Here is an 18497-nt window from a genome sequence, read left to right as displayed (position 1 = left end):
ACATGATACATGACTGAAGATTGATCCTATGTTTAGAACTGCTACATAAAAGCTACTCTCCTTTAATACCTTTGTTCATAAAGATCTGTTCAGACCAGGTTTAGGTCCCCCGAGGCGTTGCTCGGCCCCACAGATAACTCAGATTGTTATGATGTTGGGATTTTGGTCTTTGGGAAATGGGCAATTGGAATTCGTCAGGTGTTCTCCTCCTGGTGTGGGTGGTGGGTGGGCTAATTGTGATGTGTTCACCTTTTTTTCTATTTTAAGTTCCTACCTCCCCTCTTGTATGTACCTACCCTCCCTGACATATAACACGCTCAGCAATCATATCCAGATCAACTTTACTCAGACACCTACCCCCTAATCAAAATGTTGAGGCACAGCTTCTGACCTGGTATGTCCGCAGCCTCAATAATCCCAGAAAATGTAAGCTAGTATTATTCTACTTGCACAGACATCATATCAAGATAGCTTTTTTTCATAGGAAACGCACCTCCCCATGCAGTCCGCCACTCCATTTGCATCCTCTTGGGTGCCACCCAGATTTTTAGCACATACTCAAGGGGAGTGTGTATACTCATACATCATAGCCTCCCTTTCACGCATCATACCACCACTGCAGCGATCAGGGACGATACGTTCTAGTAGCCGGGACACTTCTGGGCAAAAAAACCCTGTTTCTCAACATTTACGCCCCAAACACAGACGACCTCTCCTTCACCGGAATACTTATGCTACTTGAATGACAAAGATCCGACACCTTATTTATCGGCGGTGACTTACACCTATGGCTAGACCCCAACCGTGACACGTCCGGAACGGGGCAGGGTAACAAACCTCAGGCCCTTTGGGCTTTCCGCGATCCCCTGGACTCACTGGCGCTCCATTGCGCACGCAACACCCAGGGAACCCGGGCTATACATTCCATTCAGCCCCCCACTCTGTGTGGACACGCATCGACTACTGGTTTGTCGTCGCTTCCTCTTTTCAGTGGATACGAAATGTAGAAACGCTACCCGCACCCTCTCAGACCATGCGCCCGTGCTCCTTTACATCACAGTCCCCTACTCCACAGGCTGGGAACGCAGATGGGCATTCCCAGGTACAGCATTGTTGGATGAACTGTTTCCGTCAGAACTACACAATGCTTTCCTTGAGTACTTCACTCCTAATACAGGCTCAGTGGCACAGCACTCCGTGCTATGGGACGCCTTCAAGGTGTATATCTGGCATCTGCATTTCCAAACAGGGGTACAGCGGGCACTACGAGGCAGCCTGACCCGACTGGAGAACGAGTTGACGGCTATGGATAGTTCCACTGATGCCGCAGATCCATCCCTCAAACGGGAATCCCCGTTATTAGAATTCACCGATCTGGCAGACAGGGAAGCCATGTTGCTAGGCAAATACCAGGCGGCACACCGATATGGGGAGGGAGAACGTCCTGGTAGGACATTGGCCCACCTTCTTCGGCCCCCTCGAGGGGCTGTATACATCACATTCTTGTACCGGGAGGATGACACCGTCATCTCAAACAATGAAGACATACTAAGTGACTTAGTAACATACTACAAGACCCTATACACCACTAATCTCCCTGCAAACCCCACATCCCATTTGGCCTGTCTAGAGGAAACGGCAATGGTGTAGCTAACTACCGGACAGGCCCAATTCCTCAGCGAACCCTTCACTGCTGAGGAGCTTAGTCAGGCAATAGATTTGCTCGACGGCTCCAAGACACCAGCACTGGATGGCCTGTCCAGAACCTTCTGTAAAGCATTTAAACAGACGTTGACGCCTCATCTGCTTGCAATTTATTCCCAATCCCTTGACAATGGTATACTTCCACCGACAATGCTGGAGGAAGCAATTACCCTTCTACTGAAACTCAGTAAGGGTCCCACCAGATGCGCCTCATATAGACCTTTATCCTTATTAAACTTTGACAGTAAGATATTGGCCAAGATGTTGGTAAACAGGCTATCACTACTCTAAGGTCAGATCCTTTCACCGGTGCAGTCCGGTTTCATACCACACACATCAACCGCACTTAACCTCAGAACTGTCTTCTCGGTATTAAACATCGACTCCTGCAGCAGTGGTGCTTGATGCTGAGAAGGCTTTCGATTCATTGGAATGGCTATTCTCAACAACTTCATTGCGCTAGTCTCACTCCTATACTCTTCTACCACAGCTAGGCTTCAGGTAAAGGGCTCCCTTATGCACCCTTTCCCTGTGTCACGGGGTATGCAGCAGGGCTGCCCATTATCACCACTGCTCCTTATTATAGACATGGGCCCCATGATTAGGCATTTGCAGGAGAAGCACATGCACCGCGGCCTTCAGTTCTGTCCAGGCCCTCTATTAATATCCATGTACGGGGATGACATTCCGCCTTTTTTTAAGGCACCCCACTAAAAATCTAAACCCTTTTGTGGACGCGTTCGTCCATTTCGGAGACATGTCGAGCCTGCGTATAAATAGGGACAAATCCGAGCGTTTCCCCTTGACAGACTCAACAACTCCACTGTGCAGTGACAGCCCCCTACGCTGGGCGACCGATACCACCAAATACCATGGGATCACACTTCATAGAAACAAAGATCAGATAATCCGTCTGAATTATGGCCCGCCATGGATAAGCTAACCACACAGGTGGACCGTTGGGTCTGACTGCCGCCATCTATTGCCGGCTGCATAGCCCTCATCAAGATGAATGTCCTTCCCCGCTTCTTATATCTCTTTGTAAACATACCCATCCCTCCGACAAAAACATTTTTCTCGCAGCTCTGCCTGATATGGGCCAGCCGTAGGCCGCAAATAGCATGGGACACACTTACACTCCCCTATGAACGCGTCGTATTCTCGATCCCCGACTTCCACTTATATTACCTGGTCACGCATGTCCAGTGCACTTACAATTGGTTCCATCCTGATGCCTGTATGCCCTATAATAAGCCAGAGCGGGACCTAGGGGACCCTATCCCTGTCAATGCGATATTCCCACAGTGCATCCGGTTGGACCCCACTGACGTCCAACCTCTTTGCACTACGTGCTGGGCCTGGCGGAAACGTAGCCGACTTTTGGGCTCTGGCTCTTTGTACTCTGCTAAACTTCCAGTGCCTCACAATCAATGGATCCAATTAACGTCTGATAAGTTAGTACTAAGTACTTTACAAAAGCTGAGCCTCCACACATTCGGAGATCTTTTCCCAAACAGACATATTAGAACACTATCGTGTCTATCTAATAACACGGAATTATCCCACATGGACAGATTCATCATCACTAGATTGCACGGTGCCGTGCGTGCAGTAAAGCTGTCCTTCCTTCTCTCCCCAGTGGAATTTCCACCACTTACGCTTCTTATAACCGATAATGACTGCTCACACCTGATCACCAAACTCTAAGCACTGTCTCGAGAAGCCTTTGCTTCTATAACATTACCGACAATATCCTTACACTTTTTTCCCCTTTATTACCCTATTACCCTATTACCCTAAATGTCCGTTACACTGTTTTGCACTTAATTCCATTCCATTATGTAATAACTCTTCTCTGATTGGATAGCACCTCCAAGTCCCCCTGCTCTGTTCCATCTCCTGCTCCACCTGGAGTACATCAGGTTTGCTCACTTGCTGTCCTACCTGCAAGGCAGGATACATGCTACTTGTTCTGTCACCACCACTGGTGTTGTGTGTTTTGCTTCTGCATTCCACAGGGAGATGGGATACACAAATATAACTCTTGTTTAACATTACATCTTTGTATGTTACGAGGTCTACAGTGGCATTCTCACCAGCTCCAGCTCCTCCCATACTGACAGCTGTGTTGGGCTTGCACCTGCTCTCTGAAAATTTGTTCTGAGTCACAAAGCAGAAGACTCCATCTTACCCTTACACTGCCGGCATATCGCTCCTAGTCAGATCGAACAGCAGTTCTTCCAGGATGCTGTGTGAAAGATGGCACACTGTCATCGCTGCAGAGAGCAGCAAGTGTGTGCCTTTGAACGACTGGCATAACAGCTCAGTTACTGATCACAGATTTTCGGTGGTGCCTTTTCCACAGCTGAGGATCGCTTCAAATCCAGTATAGCCTAGTATTTGCGCCTGGGACTTAGCCGCAGCTGTTCTTCACATCCCTGTTTTGTCCCCCCACTAACAAGCATGGTCATCCCAAATGCCCTAGGAGATCAAATGTGGATTAGCACAGAAGTGGGGTAAGTGTTGATGCCTCTCAGCGTGAAGCATTTGATCCATGTGTTGAGGGAGTCAGGTGGTGGTGCACGTGGTTCAGCAGACATTGCATGCAAGCTGCCATTTTGCGCTCCTCGGCCTTGCCATGTCAGAATCTGTAAAAAATAGAACCATTATTTTCAATTCCACAGTGTTCCTGTGGATAAATGATGCAGCTTTGAAAGGTACATGGAACAATTTGTACAGTTTGTGAATTACATGTACATTTTCTGTAGTTTCACAGATCCTACTGTGTCTATGGATTTGCTACGAGCTGTGCTGCAACCCAGCATCAATGAAGAGATCCAAACTGTCTTCAACAAATACATGAAGGTAACAGTTGCATGTTGCCTTTGCACTATATTTATTTCGTATTTTACACCATGAAACTCTATACATTTGAAGCTTGGCTTAAACTGACCACAAAAGAATTGCACTGAGGTAACTTTGACACTCTCTGTGAATGGTTTACAAACGACATAGTATTAAATTTGATATTGCTGGCTGCTTATCAGAGGGTGTGTTTGATTTAACTAATAAATGCAGATCAGGAAAGGATGTCTCATTCTTTGGGTCAATTATGGCTGAAGTTCAAAGTACTCTTGACATAAATGTAGTTCTATTTATTTGTTGATTACATAACATGTCCACTGAAATCAGGGCATGAGAGATGTTCTCCACAGCCAGTTTGCTATCTGAAATTGACTTGAATAAAATTAATAGTCTCCGACCTTAAGTCTTTTTTTTTATGTTTTATGGACAGTTCTTTCAGAAGGCAGCCATAAATGTCAGAGAAAACGTTGGTGAAGAAGTAGATCCAGAGCAGCTCATCCAGGATGTCTGTCGCAGCACCCTCGAGCAGGTCAGCTCATACACCAACCCCTGGGCAGAAGTCACTTTTTGTCTATTTCTTTAATAAAATACCGTTACCCATTCTGTTTAGTGGAAAGCTGTGTGTGAATGTGCCTCAGAGAGGGGTGCAAATTTCAGGATCTTTAATGACTGTCGATGCTCTTGATATTTATGTAAAGCTCTTCTTCATTTCCTCCTTCTCTCAGGCCAAGCTTCTTTTCTCGAGCAATGACAAGGCAGTTGTCAGACCCTCCAGCGAACTTGCAGGGTTTAAGGTTGGTGTCTTCTCTTGAAGTGGAAGAGTCACTAGTGAAGATTTTAGCATTTGTGTTACTGTTTTTATTGACATCTGTATAGTGGGGTGCTGTCATTTGTGTGGCTTTGTGGCGCTGTGTGAACCTTGGCCAAATTTAGTGCAAACTTGAATGTTCTTGACAGATTTGTAGGCATATAACGCAGAGGTCATTTTTTTTCCATTAAAGGCCTCTCAACACTTGGTTTTCATTGTTTGGGTAAAGGGATGAAAGGAGAAGGGGAAGAAAAGGGTGTTGGGATAGGGCTATCTGTTGGTCTCGTTGCTGTGCAGGCTGTCCTCAGGACTTGTGACTAGCTGGTTGGGCCTTGCTCCAGTGTATTGTGGATGGATGTGTTTTCAAGGGTGTGAATGGAAGGGTGGGCTTTTGAACATTGCATCGCTTGGCAGGCTGTCTTGGCATGGTTATTTGGGTTTTAAGGGAGAACACTGGTGTGTGCACAGTGCCCAGGATGAGATTTTAGTTTTGTATGATATTACATTTTTGTCTACCATCAACTATTCTTTCTCTCTCTCAGCGAGCCCGGCAGGTAGATGAAGAATCCAGTCAGAGGGGAAGTCCTATTCTCAAAAAGGTAAATTCCAAATCCTGTGCACTTTGTGAAGATGTTTTGGGGTCAAGGACTCGTGTGTTGAGCAGAATGGTAGTTAGTATTTTTCAGTGGCTAGATGTATGTTGGTGTACATGTTGTAGTGAGTGGGAATTCTGTGCAGGTGTGTATGTGGTTTAATTTGTATTTAAAGCAGGAGTGTTCTGCAAGTATTGATGTTCCAGAAACTCAGAGTCTAAGAATGGAATGATATGTGCTGGAAATGGGTGCCTATGAGGCTACTTGTATGTTTGTTGTACATGGTCTGTGTCTTAGTACAGGGTCTGTTTAGTGCTAGTTGGAGTTCTAAAGTTTCATAAACCATTTTAACTTTTGGAAGTTTATAGCCCTGATTCGAATAGGTCAGATAAGGGCGAGAGATATACAACACATTACCATTGCAGTAAATTCCTCCTTTTCAAAGGTTTTCACTTGAAAATTGTATATAATGAGGAATCCGTATTGAACGCACGCTTATTCCACATGTATTGCCTTTTCCATTCAATACATTTGGCAGGTTTGACCTGCCGAAATCTGTTTTGGGGGTACCAATGGGATGCAATAGTTACTTAAAGTACTTTGAATTCCAGTTCTTGCATGCTGCTATTGTACACAGGAATCGGAATTCTACCTTCAATTCGAAATCAGAACTCAAATGTTGACCGCTTAACAATGAGGTTAGGCCCTTTTCTTTACATGTCCTGTATAATCATTGATGAACACACTGCATGGTAATTTCTGTGGTTTTGTTAGCTTAAAATGGAATATTTTAACTTTTGGTTTTTTTTCCAATGAATTCCTAATAACGTTATATATTATTAGAATTCCTAACTGCGGCTTCAAGCATTTGACTCAACTTTTTTCAAAGGAGATATAGTTATTGTTATTGTATTATTGTTGAGTATTCTAATATGATTGGCTTTCTTTTTTCATCCTCAAATTACCTCTGGTGCACTAGCAAATCTGTCATTGATACTAAACAACTCCATAGATGCCTTTACTACCCGGTGTCTCAATTAGTCATACGTGGACCCTGGTCGCCATATTGCATGTGTACAAATAGGTCTAATCATCGGACTTCATCAAGTATCCAAGAATCTTTCACTCTGAGGAGGTAACACTTAGTTTTCTGTTGTAGTAAATATTATATATATATATATATTATAAGTATATACATCTTTTAACCGATTTAGACCAGCCTGTATTGGTCGGTGGGTCTGTCTGTATCCATCTTTTGCATCTTTCCTTAATGTAATACCGGCTAGAACAATATTTTTTTCTGCTTTAAATGTTTTGCTCTCATTTACTTCGTCATTCCATAGTCTAAAAATTACTACATTTGGGGTTTCCTCTGTCTGCTACCCTAGAATCTTTGATATTGTCTTGCCCACATAATACAAGAAGAAGTGTAGTGATGGGTAATTATACTGCCTAGACACTGTTTGGGTACTTTACCTTTTTTCTGCTGGTAGGTATCAGTACTATGATGAAATGTATTTATTTATTTCTAAATTCTACTTAATTTGACTTGTTTATTGTCCAGTCCAGTCTTGTGTTTCAACCAGGTCAATTGCATTTATTTAGAACTAGACAGGTGCCGTCCTAATATTTTATTCCAGTGTTTCAAGAGAACAGTTCATCTTAGTCTATTAATTGACCTCATCTTCTTATTCCTTCACTTTAAAATGGATTGCATAACGGATCTTTCATAACTTCTGGTATGCCAGCGCAATGTTAAATTCCCGTTCCCATCACAGATCTGACCTCATACAATATGCTTGCAGCTGCTTGAAGGACCTGTATTCATAACTTTTTAAGAAATCTGGGTGACCCAAACTTATAAAGAAAACCCACCTTACAAATATCATTGATCATAGCTTTCAAGAAGCTTCCTATATTTGACTGGTCAGAACTTATCAGCACCCTGCAATGTTTTCGTTGAAAGGCCCAGCGGTATAGCTGCAGGTCCTGTAGCGCTAGGCCTCATTTAATTAATTTACTCCTCAGCTTCTCAATGAGATTATTACACTATTAGACCCCCCCCCCCCATATAAAACTGCAAACATTCCCTTGCACCTTAGCTTTCTTGTTTTTATTGAATGTTGCTGTCAAATAGAAAGGTGAACTTATGTAAAATTGACATCTTAACCAGATTTGCTTGGCCGTAAAATGTTAATGGAAGATTCTGCAATTTATTCATCAGTCTTTCTACTTCCATAAAGGTCTTCTTTTTTTAATGTATCTCAGTTATTTAATCAAGATTCTTAGCCACATTCATACCCAAGTATTTTATTTCTTCCTTGCTTTCTCTGCTTTCCCAAATGCAATTCCCAAGTCATGATCTCTGTTTTGGTGTTGTATACCTTATAACCTGAAAAGCGGCCAAAAGAGAGTATTTCCTTTTGTATATGTGGAAATGTTATAGCAGTATAAGCTGTGTAGATGATAAGGTGGTCTGTGTATAGAGCTTTTTTTTTTTTTTTAACATTTTAAAGGAAAAGTTACAATGTTGGTATTTAATCTACAACTCTGTGTAAACTGCTCCATATAGATCAAATACAATAGGGAAAAGTGGCCAGCCCTGCTTGACCCCTCACAATATATTGAACTGTGCCGTCCGACTGCCATTAACTAAGAATCTTGCCTTGGGAGAACAATATATAGAGTGTATGATTTAACAGATGATGTTCTCTAATCCTAAGTGTTTCAACACTTCCCTCAAACATTGTCATTTGACATGGTCAAAAGTAATTTCTGCGTCCAGAGTTATGACTCCTAGTTGGGTTAAATAGATAGAAGCAAGATCTATGGACCCTATCAGAGTATGAGTTAACTCATACGAGTATCATCCCACTTGAGCTAACCTGTTTGCTAGAATGCTAGACAATATTTTGTAGTTGCAGTTCAGAAGAGATTATAGGTTGATAAGTTTCACACTTAATTGGTGTGTTATTTGGTTTTAGGAGTAAACTGTACATTGCTTCCTGCCAAGAAGGTGGTAACTACACTCCATTTACTAATATAGTATTGAACAGCATCTTCCATATTGGGATTATTACTTCAATAAGTCTTACATAGAAATCATTAAGAATGCCACCTGGACCAGAGGATTTTCCTTTCTTAATCTTCATCATCAATCAATCAAGCAGTCGATTTATATAGCACAGCTAACCACCCAAAAGGGTACCCAGGCGCTTTAAGGTTCTATGTATTTCCTTCTGTGTCATTTCTTGACATAGTGATGATTGATGATCGAAATTCAATTTTGGCAGGCACTTTCCTTCCAATTATAATTTTTAATCGAGAAGAATACGCACATCATCTTCTTGATATGTTTTCTGATAAATGTCATGGCAGGCATACCCAGTATCTGTTTTGTAACCAAATAAGAGTTTGTATTTTGATCATATATTTTTCTGAATAGGATTTCTGCTAGTTTTCTGTGCTAATTTCTTGCCATGCTTTTCTCCATACTCTAAGATGCGAACATTCCTGACCCCCTATTGTTTACATATTTTCTCTTCCAAGTGAGCTCTCGGACTGCCAGCTCACTCGCAAGGAACGAACATCCAGTAAATTAAAAACTAAATGTAAAAAGTCCAACTAATCTGTGCTCATCAGGATGCCCCTTGCTTGTGCAGTTATATCCGTTCAGAAGAATCAGGTGGGGTTGGGGGTAGGGGGGGTTCTCATTTCCAACTTGTTTCTCAGAGGAGAGTTCCTGACTGGCTCCTTCAGCGGTCCACCAGGTTCCTCTGTGTTTGATTTCTTATATTAAGACGACTGTCTATAATTTTGTATCGGTATTGTATGCGATTGTAGTAATGATAACTGTTAATGTACACCTGAAAATTCAATAAAAAGTGGGTTTTTTTCAATTCTCTTAACGATAAAGATATTGATCCAGCGGGTTACCAGCTAGAGATACTCACTAAACCACTTACTCACCTGGGCCCAAAACACACACTCACATGAGCTAGTAATTACCCCTGGGGTCAAATTATTGTGCTAATACCTGTAAGATGAATTATCTTATCATATCTTGCCAAACCTTTTCATCCAAATGAACTTTCCTCTGGTCAATGGACCTTTTAGTTAACTTCGTAGGGAACATTTTCATAAGATAAAATATCTTTAAATAACCACAGACTCAGGAGAGTTTCAATTGTTTATCTAGTTAAGATCATGTGAGCCAAGAACTCAAATACAGTTCGCACACCGGTTTCTCCAAGAAAGAGAATCAATTTTAAGTCAAGAAAAAATCATCTTTAAACAAAGTCATTACGATGACAGTACCTGAATAGGGAGAAAACAGAGAGAGAAGTACGATGACATATTACACATAATTATAGTTACCTAGGATGGTGTGAAAACCAACCCCTTGGCCAAGGAGCTGGAATGGGTCCCCTGGGACAGATCAGGTGACAAAGGTTAAGGACAGGATTCAGGAATAGGATAGATGGCCTCTTCTGGATACGATGCGTGCGTCACACCCCTCTCTGACACTATCTTCCTCCTCGATTCTTCCGCGATCTTCTTCTATTATGTGCCTCCTCAGTTCTTCCGGGATCTTCCTCTAATTATTGGCTCAAAATCATAGTCTGGTATCTGATTCTTCTTCAGCATTTATTCAGCTCTTGGACAGCATCCTGGTCTCTCAGCATCTCAGCAACATGAGCCTAACTGACTAACTAAGCTACCTCAATTATATCTTCTAATGGCATGTACCACCCCTAAATATTTCAGATATATGAAACTCGTAATTCTGATTGGACAGGTAAGGGGAGATGATCATCACACCATGCTAAGTTTTAATACTTTTATTTTAGCCCTTTGTTCAGTGTTCCCGCTCATTGATTTATTTTCCCAAGCTTTATTTCCCACCCGCATTTCACATCTTTATCAATATAAAGAATACAATTTAAGATCTTCTCATCCATTCATACAGGATGTATGCTGCTTCCAGGGACATGTTGCGATTGAGTCCTTGGCTGAAGTTCAAGATCTTCATCGTGGTTCCTGGCGGGTTGCGAGTGCACATGTGTAGAGTACCACATGATGCATGGACTTTTGTATTGCTCTGAGGCCCAATTACCAACTAAATAGAAAGAGTCAAAGAAACATGTTAGAAATCAATAAAATAGTATTTCACTGTATACCACCTATATCTACTCTAATCCCATTTACTTATATAAATCTTTTGCAATAGCATTTTACTAAAGTTGCATGGTTTTGTTTTAGCAAAAGCATGCGCGCTAACATGTGAGTCCCAAGCAGCCATCATGAAAGCGACTGCGCAGCTGCAAAGATTTCCGTCCAAGCAAGAAATCGTCATTACTACGTAGATGTAGTTGGCGCATGCGCAGTACAGAATTTCACATTAGCAGCCATTTTTAATCACACTCTGGTTACTTATTAGTACAACACATAGACAAGCTTCCCCTAAGCTTAAATGTATGAACTGTAACGCATATTAGTATTTACAAACACAATTATTACGGTATTACAAGTTATTTGAGAGGATTGCATCCGAGCAAGTCTCCTTTTATACAAGTCCTTGCTCCATCAATATTGCAATCCCTACTGTCTCTGTGAGGATCACCATCTGAGTCTCAGAGATGATGTTCGCATCACAGGTGATAATGGAACAAACTTGTGAGGGCAATGCCATCTGGGAAGTTTTCATCTTTAATTTTTTTCAATGACTTTAAAGAAAATATGTGATTAATTGATAGGTCAGTAAAGGAAAATGAGAAAGCTTTCATGCCGTCTGGAGTTCATTTGTAAAATATGGCCCACTGCCAGCACAGAAATAATAGCAGTAAAATGCACATTTTCTAGCACATCCACCAATACCCAGCTGTTGGTGTCTCAGCAGGGCCACACTGCCAGTCATTGTTGGCATCTTAGATCTTTGTGCCGTCCAGCTAGACTCTAAAATCTGAACGCTTTTCGTGCTAGGTAAAATATGAAGTTGTACATGAAAGTTCCTAAATGACAGGATAGAATACTGCTCTTTACCATCCTTTAAATCTGTTTTTCAAAACAATTGTGAATTCCCACCTAATGTGAAAAAGGTATGATACTGCCAGTGATGAGCACTGTTTAGTTTGAGAGTAGCATGAGTGGGAAGTGAGAGTGTAATCTTGGTCACATCACAATATAACTGCCCGACCATGAGTCAATAAATCAGCAGTAGTTCCAAACGGTGGTTCCTTAAAGTAGCTCCTCTTCCCATGTTCCTACCTTGTCACATATCCTAGAGTTATATTATGTACCCTGCACTGGCTCCTTAAAAACAGGAACACTTGAGCTTTACTGTGGGATGTTTCTAGGTGATGCTGTGTAACCTGGACCAACCTCTATTATGATTTCCAAATATGTAACTGAAAATATTGGAAGAACTATGCGAGTCTCTTTGGATGTTTGAATTGACACTTCAAGAGATGCCTTGTGTGTGTCTATTCAGACTACGTAGAGCAGTTTGTTTTTGTGTTTGGGAATGGCTGATTTCTGCAAGTTCACGTGGAAGGACAATTGAGTTTATTTGGAGGAATGGATTAAAATAGGAATCTGTTAGGAGTTTGGTTGTGAGATGGGTGAGTCAGTGAATCAGTGTGACTCAAATGGCGCCTGCTTTGCTCATTTTGGTGTTTGATGGAATTGGTGAGTTTGCAGTGTCTGTGTGTGCTTTTAGGAGCGTTGCTCTAAGCATGCCGATGCATTTTTTGCAAACTGTGAGATGGAGCATATGTTGGGTGTGTGGTTAACTGGGGTTAGTATATTTGCAGGAGATTCTTTCAGAGCATGTGAGGTGCTGTCTACAAATGTGCATGTGTGCTTGAGACTTACTATGGTGAATATGTGGTTATTGCTGTGACATTTGAAATGTAACTGAGTGGGACTATCCATGAAGGGCAGGGAATACCTCTCCTTCCATGTTATGCATGTTGGATTGTGTTAAAAGTGTTGCTATGTCTGAGGCAGCTATCCCTCTCTTAATTCAGTAGGTACATGAGATACTGCTTACTGGGGCCAGGTCAGCATTAGACCCATGTTAGGGATTTGGAGGTGTAAGGATTGTTGTTGGTAGTCTTTATTCAGGCCTGGTGTTACAATATACGTACTTATAGGGGCTTTCATTCAACCCTCTTCATCCATTGGACTGTTACTGTCACTCACACTTTTCTTCCACCCTCAGCATCATACACCATGGCCACGTTGGCCTGCCCACTTTAGCTATTGGCTGCTCTCACTATGAGGAGCACATCCACACACAATGTAGTTTCCTGCAGGGCAGGAACCACTATGGAAATGTGTGCTTTTTATAGACCAAAATATTTTTTTAGACATTGCTTGTTGTTGTTGTTTTTTATTATTATTTTATTTTAGGTTGAGGAGGGTCCGGCAGCAATTTCAACTTCAGTTTTGACCCAAAAAAAACAGGCAATGACAAAACCAAATGGCTGGCAGCCATTGCCAGACCTATAGAATTTGTAAATTCGTGTTTTTTAAAACTTTTTAGGAACGCAATGCTTAAGACTCTTTCCTTTAGGGCAGACATTATTATTAATATTAGACCACCAATGAAACACGTCAAAAGGCTTGTATTGAACGGTGAGGACGATTGTTTGCTGTACTGTGTTGGAGGCTACTTTTTACAGCATACAGCTGTATTACCTGGTTCAGCCTATGGCTGTAATTAAATTATTGAGGTCCAAGGCCATGATATGGTTGGCTGGTGGGATAGACACAGTATTTAGAAAAATATGATGTTCTTTCTATTACAGAGAAAGGGACGCCCGCCAGGAAACATGTCTCAAAGTGAACGTGCTGCCCTTGGCATAGGAGGGTGAGTAGTGAAGCAAAAGGAAAGGAAGGTTGGCCCTAAGATCTTTGCCACTGAAGCTTTATGCCCTCTGACATGTCCTTGTAGTATTTATGTGCTTTATATGTCACAAAATTAGCTACAGCATAACGGAGCACTGTATATAGGTGTACAGTCCAAGAATGGATTGCACAAGGAGGAGAAGGAAGGTATGGGGTGTTAGCACTTTCACCATTTTGTTGCCTGTGCCTCGTCTCATGGATACAAATGCCACTACAGATGACAGGCTGAGCAATATTAACCATCAGGAGTAAACTATTCACACCTCTCTCTCCTCAGGTGGAAGATTAAATCTGAACCAATTCGTCGAGATGGCCCAAAGGTAAAGTAACAAAAGGGAGCTCATGCTTTTCTAATAAAAAAAAAGGGGATGGCTGGCTGGATGGGGTGGGAGGGGCTTGTGAGGAGAATGAGGTTTGATTTCCTTTGATGTGGGGCATTTCTGTTCTGGCAAAGGTGGGGGCAACAGTGGCTGTCGAAGATTGTTGGTTGCATGTTGCAAACTCGATAAAATGTTTTAAAAAACAAAAAAAGGGATGGAACCCTTTTTGTGTTGATGAAAATTACAAGTTTATTGGTAAGAGCATGGTTAGACATTTGTTGGAACCACTGGTGCTTCTGTGGTGTCTGCATAAGGAGTGTTTGGGGCAGAGCTGTGCTTGTCCTAAATGGCACTGCTTCTTTTCTAGTCTGTGAGTGGTTATTTGTGTTAGTGAGTGGAATTAGGTCTGCTTCTGTTATGTGTGGGTAGGAACAATGGTGCATGCTTTGTGGGGGAATTCATTCATGTCTTTCGTCTGGGTGTGGCTGTGAGCAGTGCTATTAACCTAATGTATGGTTGGGAAAAAGGGCCACATATACTAAGCCATTTTGCAGTTGCACACTCTGTGATTAGCATATTAGAGCGTTTTCAGGCGCAAAGTGGCTTTTTGATGTGCACTAAACCCATTTTGTGGTACTGTAACGGTTTCCAAATCATAAAATGGGCTTAGAAGGGCATGTTTCGGGACTTCCTTCCAAATTGCACTTCTGTGGCAATCTTAATTCCTCTTGCAAACTGATGAAGACGTACTGACACCTCAAAGGAAATGGTAACGCCTTCACACAAAAAAGGGATGCCCTCGGAAATGTTAAGAAAATATTCATTATGGAACACTACCAACTCCCGTACAAACGTAAAAAATTAAAAGAGAACAGTAAACTTCTCTTTTTAAAGCATCCCCATTTCATTAAGGGTAACAGGCTGCATTTCAAAAAAAGGTTTTCTTTATTTAAAGGCCATCATCAGCCCTTTGATAGCCACCAATTGGAGTGAGTCTCAGTTTGAGACCTACCTTGTAAATATTCGGCGGGTAGGTCAGATTGCATATCACTCCGAATGGGAATTTTGCAAACTAACCTACTAGTACATAGCTCAGTTCCCAACATTGGTACTAGTTTGCAAAGTGTATGTGCACAATTTGTGACCGTTTTTTAGAATAGATTTTTAGTACATGTGGCCTTTCTTGTGGTGTTAAACTCTTCTTTGAATAAATTATATTGGTAAATGTAGGGGGAAATTAGATCAAATATGTTTAGCATAATTTCTGCACTTTTCTTACCTTGAACAACAGTGGGATCCTGCCCGGTTAAAAGAAACCACCAAATTGGTATTAGGATCGCGAGCAAACAAGTAAGATATTTCTTCATATTTTTAACTTCATAACTTTCCCACCTGGTTGTTTGCTGGTTGATTGTCTACTCTAACAAACTAAGGGAATCTGTCTTCCTTTTTGCAATACCTGTAACTTTTTCTCTCAGCTGCTCTTCTTAAAACGGACACCTATGTGTGTTATAGCCAGTCTTCGAGTATCAGCTAGGTGCACCACCTCTGCACCCCCTTTATGCTTTCTGTGGCTATGGAGGTCAGTATTCTGAAACTTCTTTTCATATTAGCTTTCAAAGTCTTCCCCTTGCATGTTTCTTGTTTGATTATTTTGCTCTTTATATTGGAGGAAATAATTTATTTCCTTTTTTCTTCATTTTCGGCATTAGATATTTTTTTTATGCCACAATAGCCATCTTGCAGCTTTGCTATGTACACTTTAGAAATGTTTTCTTTTGCTGACCTGTGTGTTGCTTGCAGATTGTATTTGTGTATGGTATCTAATCAACTAGTGCCAGCTCCACACCATTAACACCCATCTTCTGCTGAGGAATTTCCTCTAGCTGATTAAAGAGCGAAAAGAGTTCCACAAACGAACAGCAGTCCCTGCTCAATGTATAAAACAACTAAAAAAGAAGTAAAAGTGAGGTATTACTGCTTTGAAGAATTCTTATAACATGATGAAAGTCCTTTCCCCATTTCTGGGATTCTTCTGCTGTTCAGTTAAGCCTACATCATGTGTGACTTATGTTTTCACATATTGATCTAAGTATTTGTTAGATGGGAGAGAAGTGACAGTACAATAAGAACAGTTCTGGTTCCCTGGCCTCGAAAATTATAAAAGGTTTACCAGACCTGCAAGTCTAGTGACTTGAATAAATCTACTCGATGTAACTATAATATATTGACCCATAAATTGATCTCCCGTTGTGTGATCTTAGGCAAATGTATTATTTTACAGAGCTGCCTTTTTCTTTATTATCAACTATTATACCACCTTAAGATAGGCGAGTCCACCATTTCTGTTGTAGAAAAACTTCTCGTTTGCTATAACAGACTAAACTTTTTCTCCATGTATAATGAGAATCTAGCCAACATATAAGGTACACATGACCCCTGACTTGCCTCTTAGGTCACTAATAGCAATGTCATCAGGGGATGGATAGAAATGTTTCTCAGTTCATGTTTAAAAACTCACTTGTAATACATGTATCACTAAAGCATGATGTGATAGTGTACTGTCCTTTACAAACAGCACATTTTCCATTGAAATGGCCACAAATGTTCCCACTAACATACTGTTTAACTGATAAAGCTTTATAGTGTATAGAGAATAATCTGTGGAAATTGGGTTTCAGCAAAAATATTAATCATTGACACATCACGAAGTGTTCTGATTTGTTTTCATCCTATTAAAATCTTTTTTATAATCACTCAGTTTAAAACAATTTGCTTTTATAACTACTGGAATATATTTTCAAATGTTTGTGTAGTTCATTTACAAGCTATTTCAATGTTGTGTGTTAGAAAAAAACGGGCACCCTGCAGCCTTTCAGTTCACTCTTTGTGCAGCATGATTGTCAGGCAGTTCACAAAATCCCCTAGCTTCACAGTTGGAGAAAGAAAAGTAAACATCAACCTCCAAGGTAAAATAAGTAGCAAATTGTAAGAAGACATAATCTATCATTTGACCTTTGGCTCTGAACGCAGAGAAAATGTGACAAGATAAAAACAAGATTTAAAGGCCTCTTACTGCCCGTCTTTTTTCTCAGCGAACACACCTGTTCTTTATCTACTCTCCATAACAGGCAGTAGGCCCTAAAAATAGCTTGCCCTGATAAAATCTGACTCGCCATAGTGAATGGGCAAGTAGATTTCTCGTGGCCTGAATCACGTGCCTGTGCTGGCATTTGTCGAGCATTGTCACCATGATACTAGCCTTACTTTGCTGCTGATTTACTAGACTGAGAGGCTCCTTCACAACTCCTTCTAGGTTCCAATATTGTGCAGGTACCATTCCCTTCCAAGACAAATTACCATTGTACACAGGTCTAAAGCAGAATTCCTTAGAATAGATTCCTACTCCTTCTGGACACATGATTGGCACTAGAGCTTTTCCCAGCTTGACCTCTACACACAGTATCTCCTAAGAAAGCTTTCACAATGGGGGTTTCCAAAAGCCCTAGCTGCTCCCCCCCTTCCCTTGTGAATCATACCACACACTTTAATGCAACAAATACTCCTGTTGCTATAGCCCTCTTATGATCCACATTGCTCTTCCTTGGCCTGGCATTATTAGTGACAGTGTGATTTTATGTTTCTACTGTGTTTTTCTTTTCAAAGGTTCTCTCTGATTTTCACATTGCTCTTACTGTGTGCTTATTCAAGGGACACTCTCGTCATGCTTAGGAAATGTTGCACATTATACATGCCACAAGAGCTCTCAAGTTTTACATTGGCTGAACCTAGTATCCTTCCCTCTGCATTTGTCACCACTCACTGTTTTAGTACGACAAACAAGTATCCATTGTGTTTGGACTTTTTCCTGTTTGTTGGATGACTCTGTGAGTTTAACGTTTGTAGCGCCCCCCCTCTCTCTTATCACTTTAATTCTATTCTACAATCACTTTTCATGACCATTTCCCACTCTATACACCTTTATAATTTCTCATCCCTTTTTAGGTCTCGCGAGCCAAAGGCTCGAAGAGACATTTTATATGTGGGATTTTCAAAGTGCTACCCACAGTTTTTTGGCTGGCCTAAACCTTGAGTGCACGATCATCACATGCACGTGCACAGCTGCTCCTCTGCTCATTGCATTCCCCCCTCCCTTCTCACCCAGCCCTTTGATGCTCTGCTCGATTACTTTCACTTTCGCCGCTTTGACCCTTGCATTCCCCCCTCCCTTCTCACCCAGCCCTTTGATGCTCTGCTCGCATCTCCCTCCTTCCTGGGCGTGAAGGGAGACAGAGC

At 41.5% G+C, this 18497-nt stretch overlaps 1 protein-coding gene across 1 annotated transcript in view; it reads left to right on the top strand.

The window, feature by feature from the left end:
• DNTTIP1 (deoxynucleotidyltransferase terminal interacting protein 1) overlaps window positions 1-18497 on the top strand; it is a 79724-nt gene that overhangs the window by 24019 nt on the left and 37208 nt on the right. The window contains exons 3-9 of the mRNA XM_085619388.1: window positions 4473-4569; window positions 5000-5098; window positions 5295-5363; window positions 5920-5976; window positions 13782-13843; window positions 14159-14201; window positions 15493-15551. Of these exons, the coding sequence (XP_085475514.1) occupies window positions 4473-4569; window positions 5000-5098; window positions 5295-5363; window positions 5920-5976; window positions 13782-13843; window positions 14159-14201; window positions 15493-15551 (486 nt within the window). The remainder of the gene's footprint in view (window positions 1-4472; window positions 4570-4999; window positions 5099-5294; window positions 5364-5919; window positions 5977-13781; window positions 13844-14158; window positions 14202-15492; window positions 15552-18497) is intronic.

This window comes from Triturus cristatus, chromosome 7, assembly GCF_964204655.1.
Source record: "Triturus cristatus chromosome 7, aTriCri1.1, whole genome shotgun sequence".
Lineage (NCBI taxonomy): Eukaryota > Metazoa > Chordata > Amphibia > Caudata > Salamandridae > Triturus > Triturus cristatus.
This window is presented reverse-complemented; position numbering and strand designations above follow the sequence as displayed.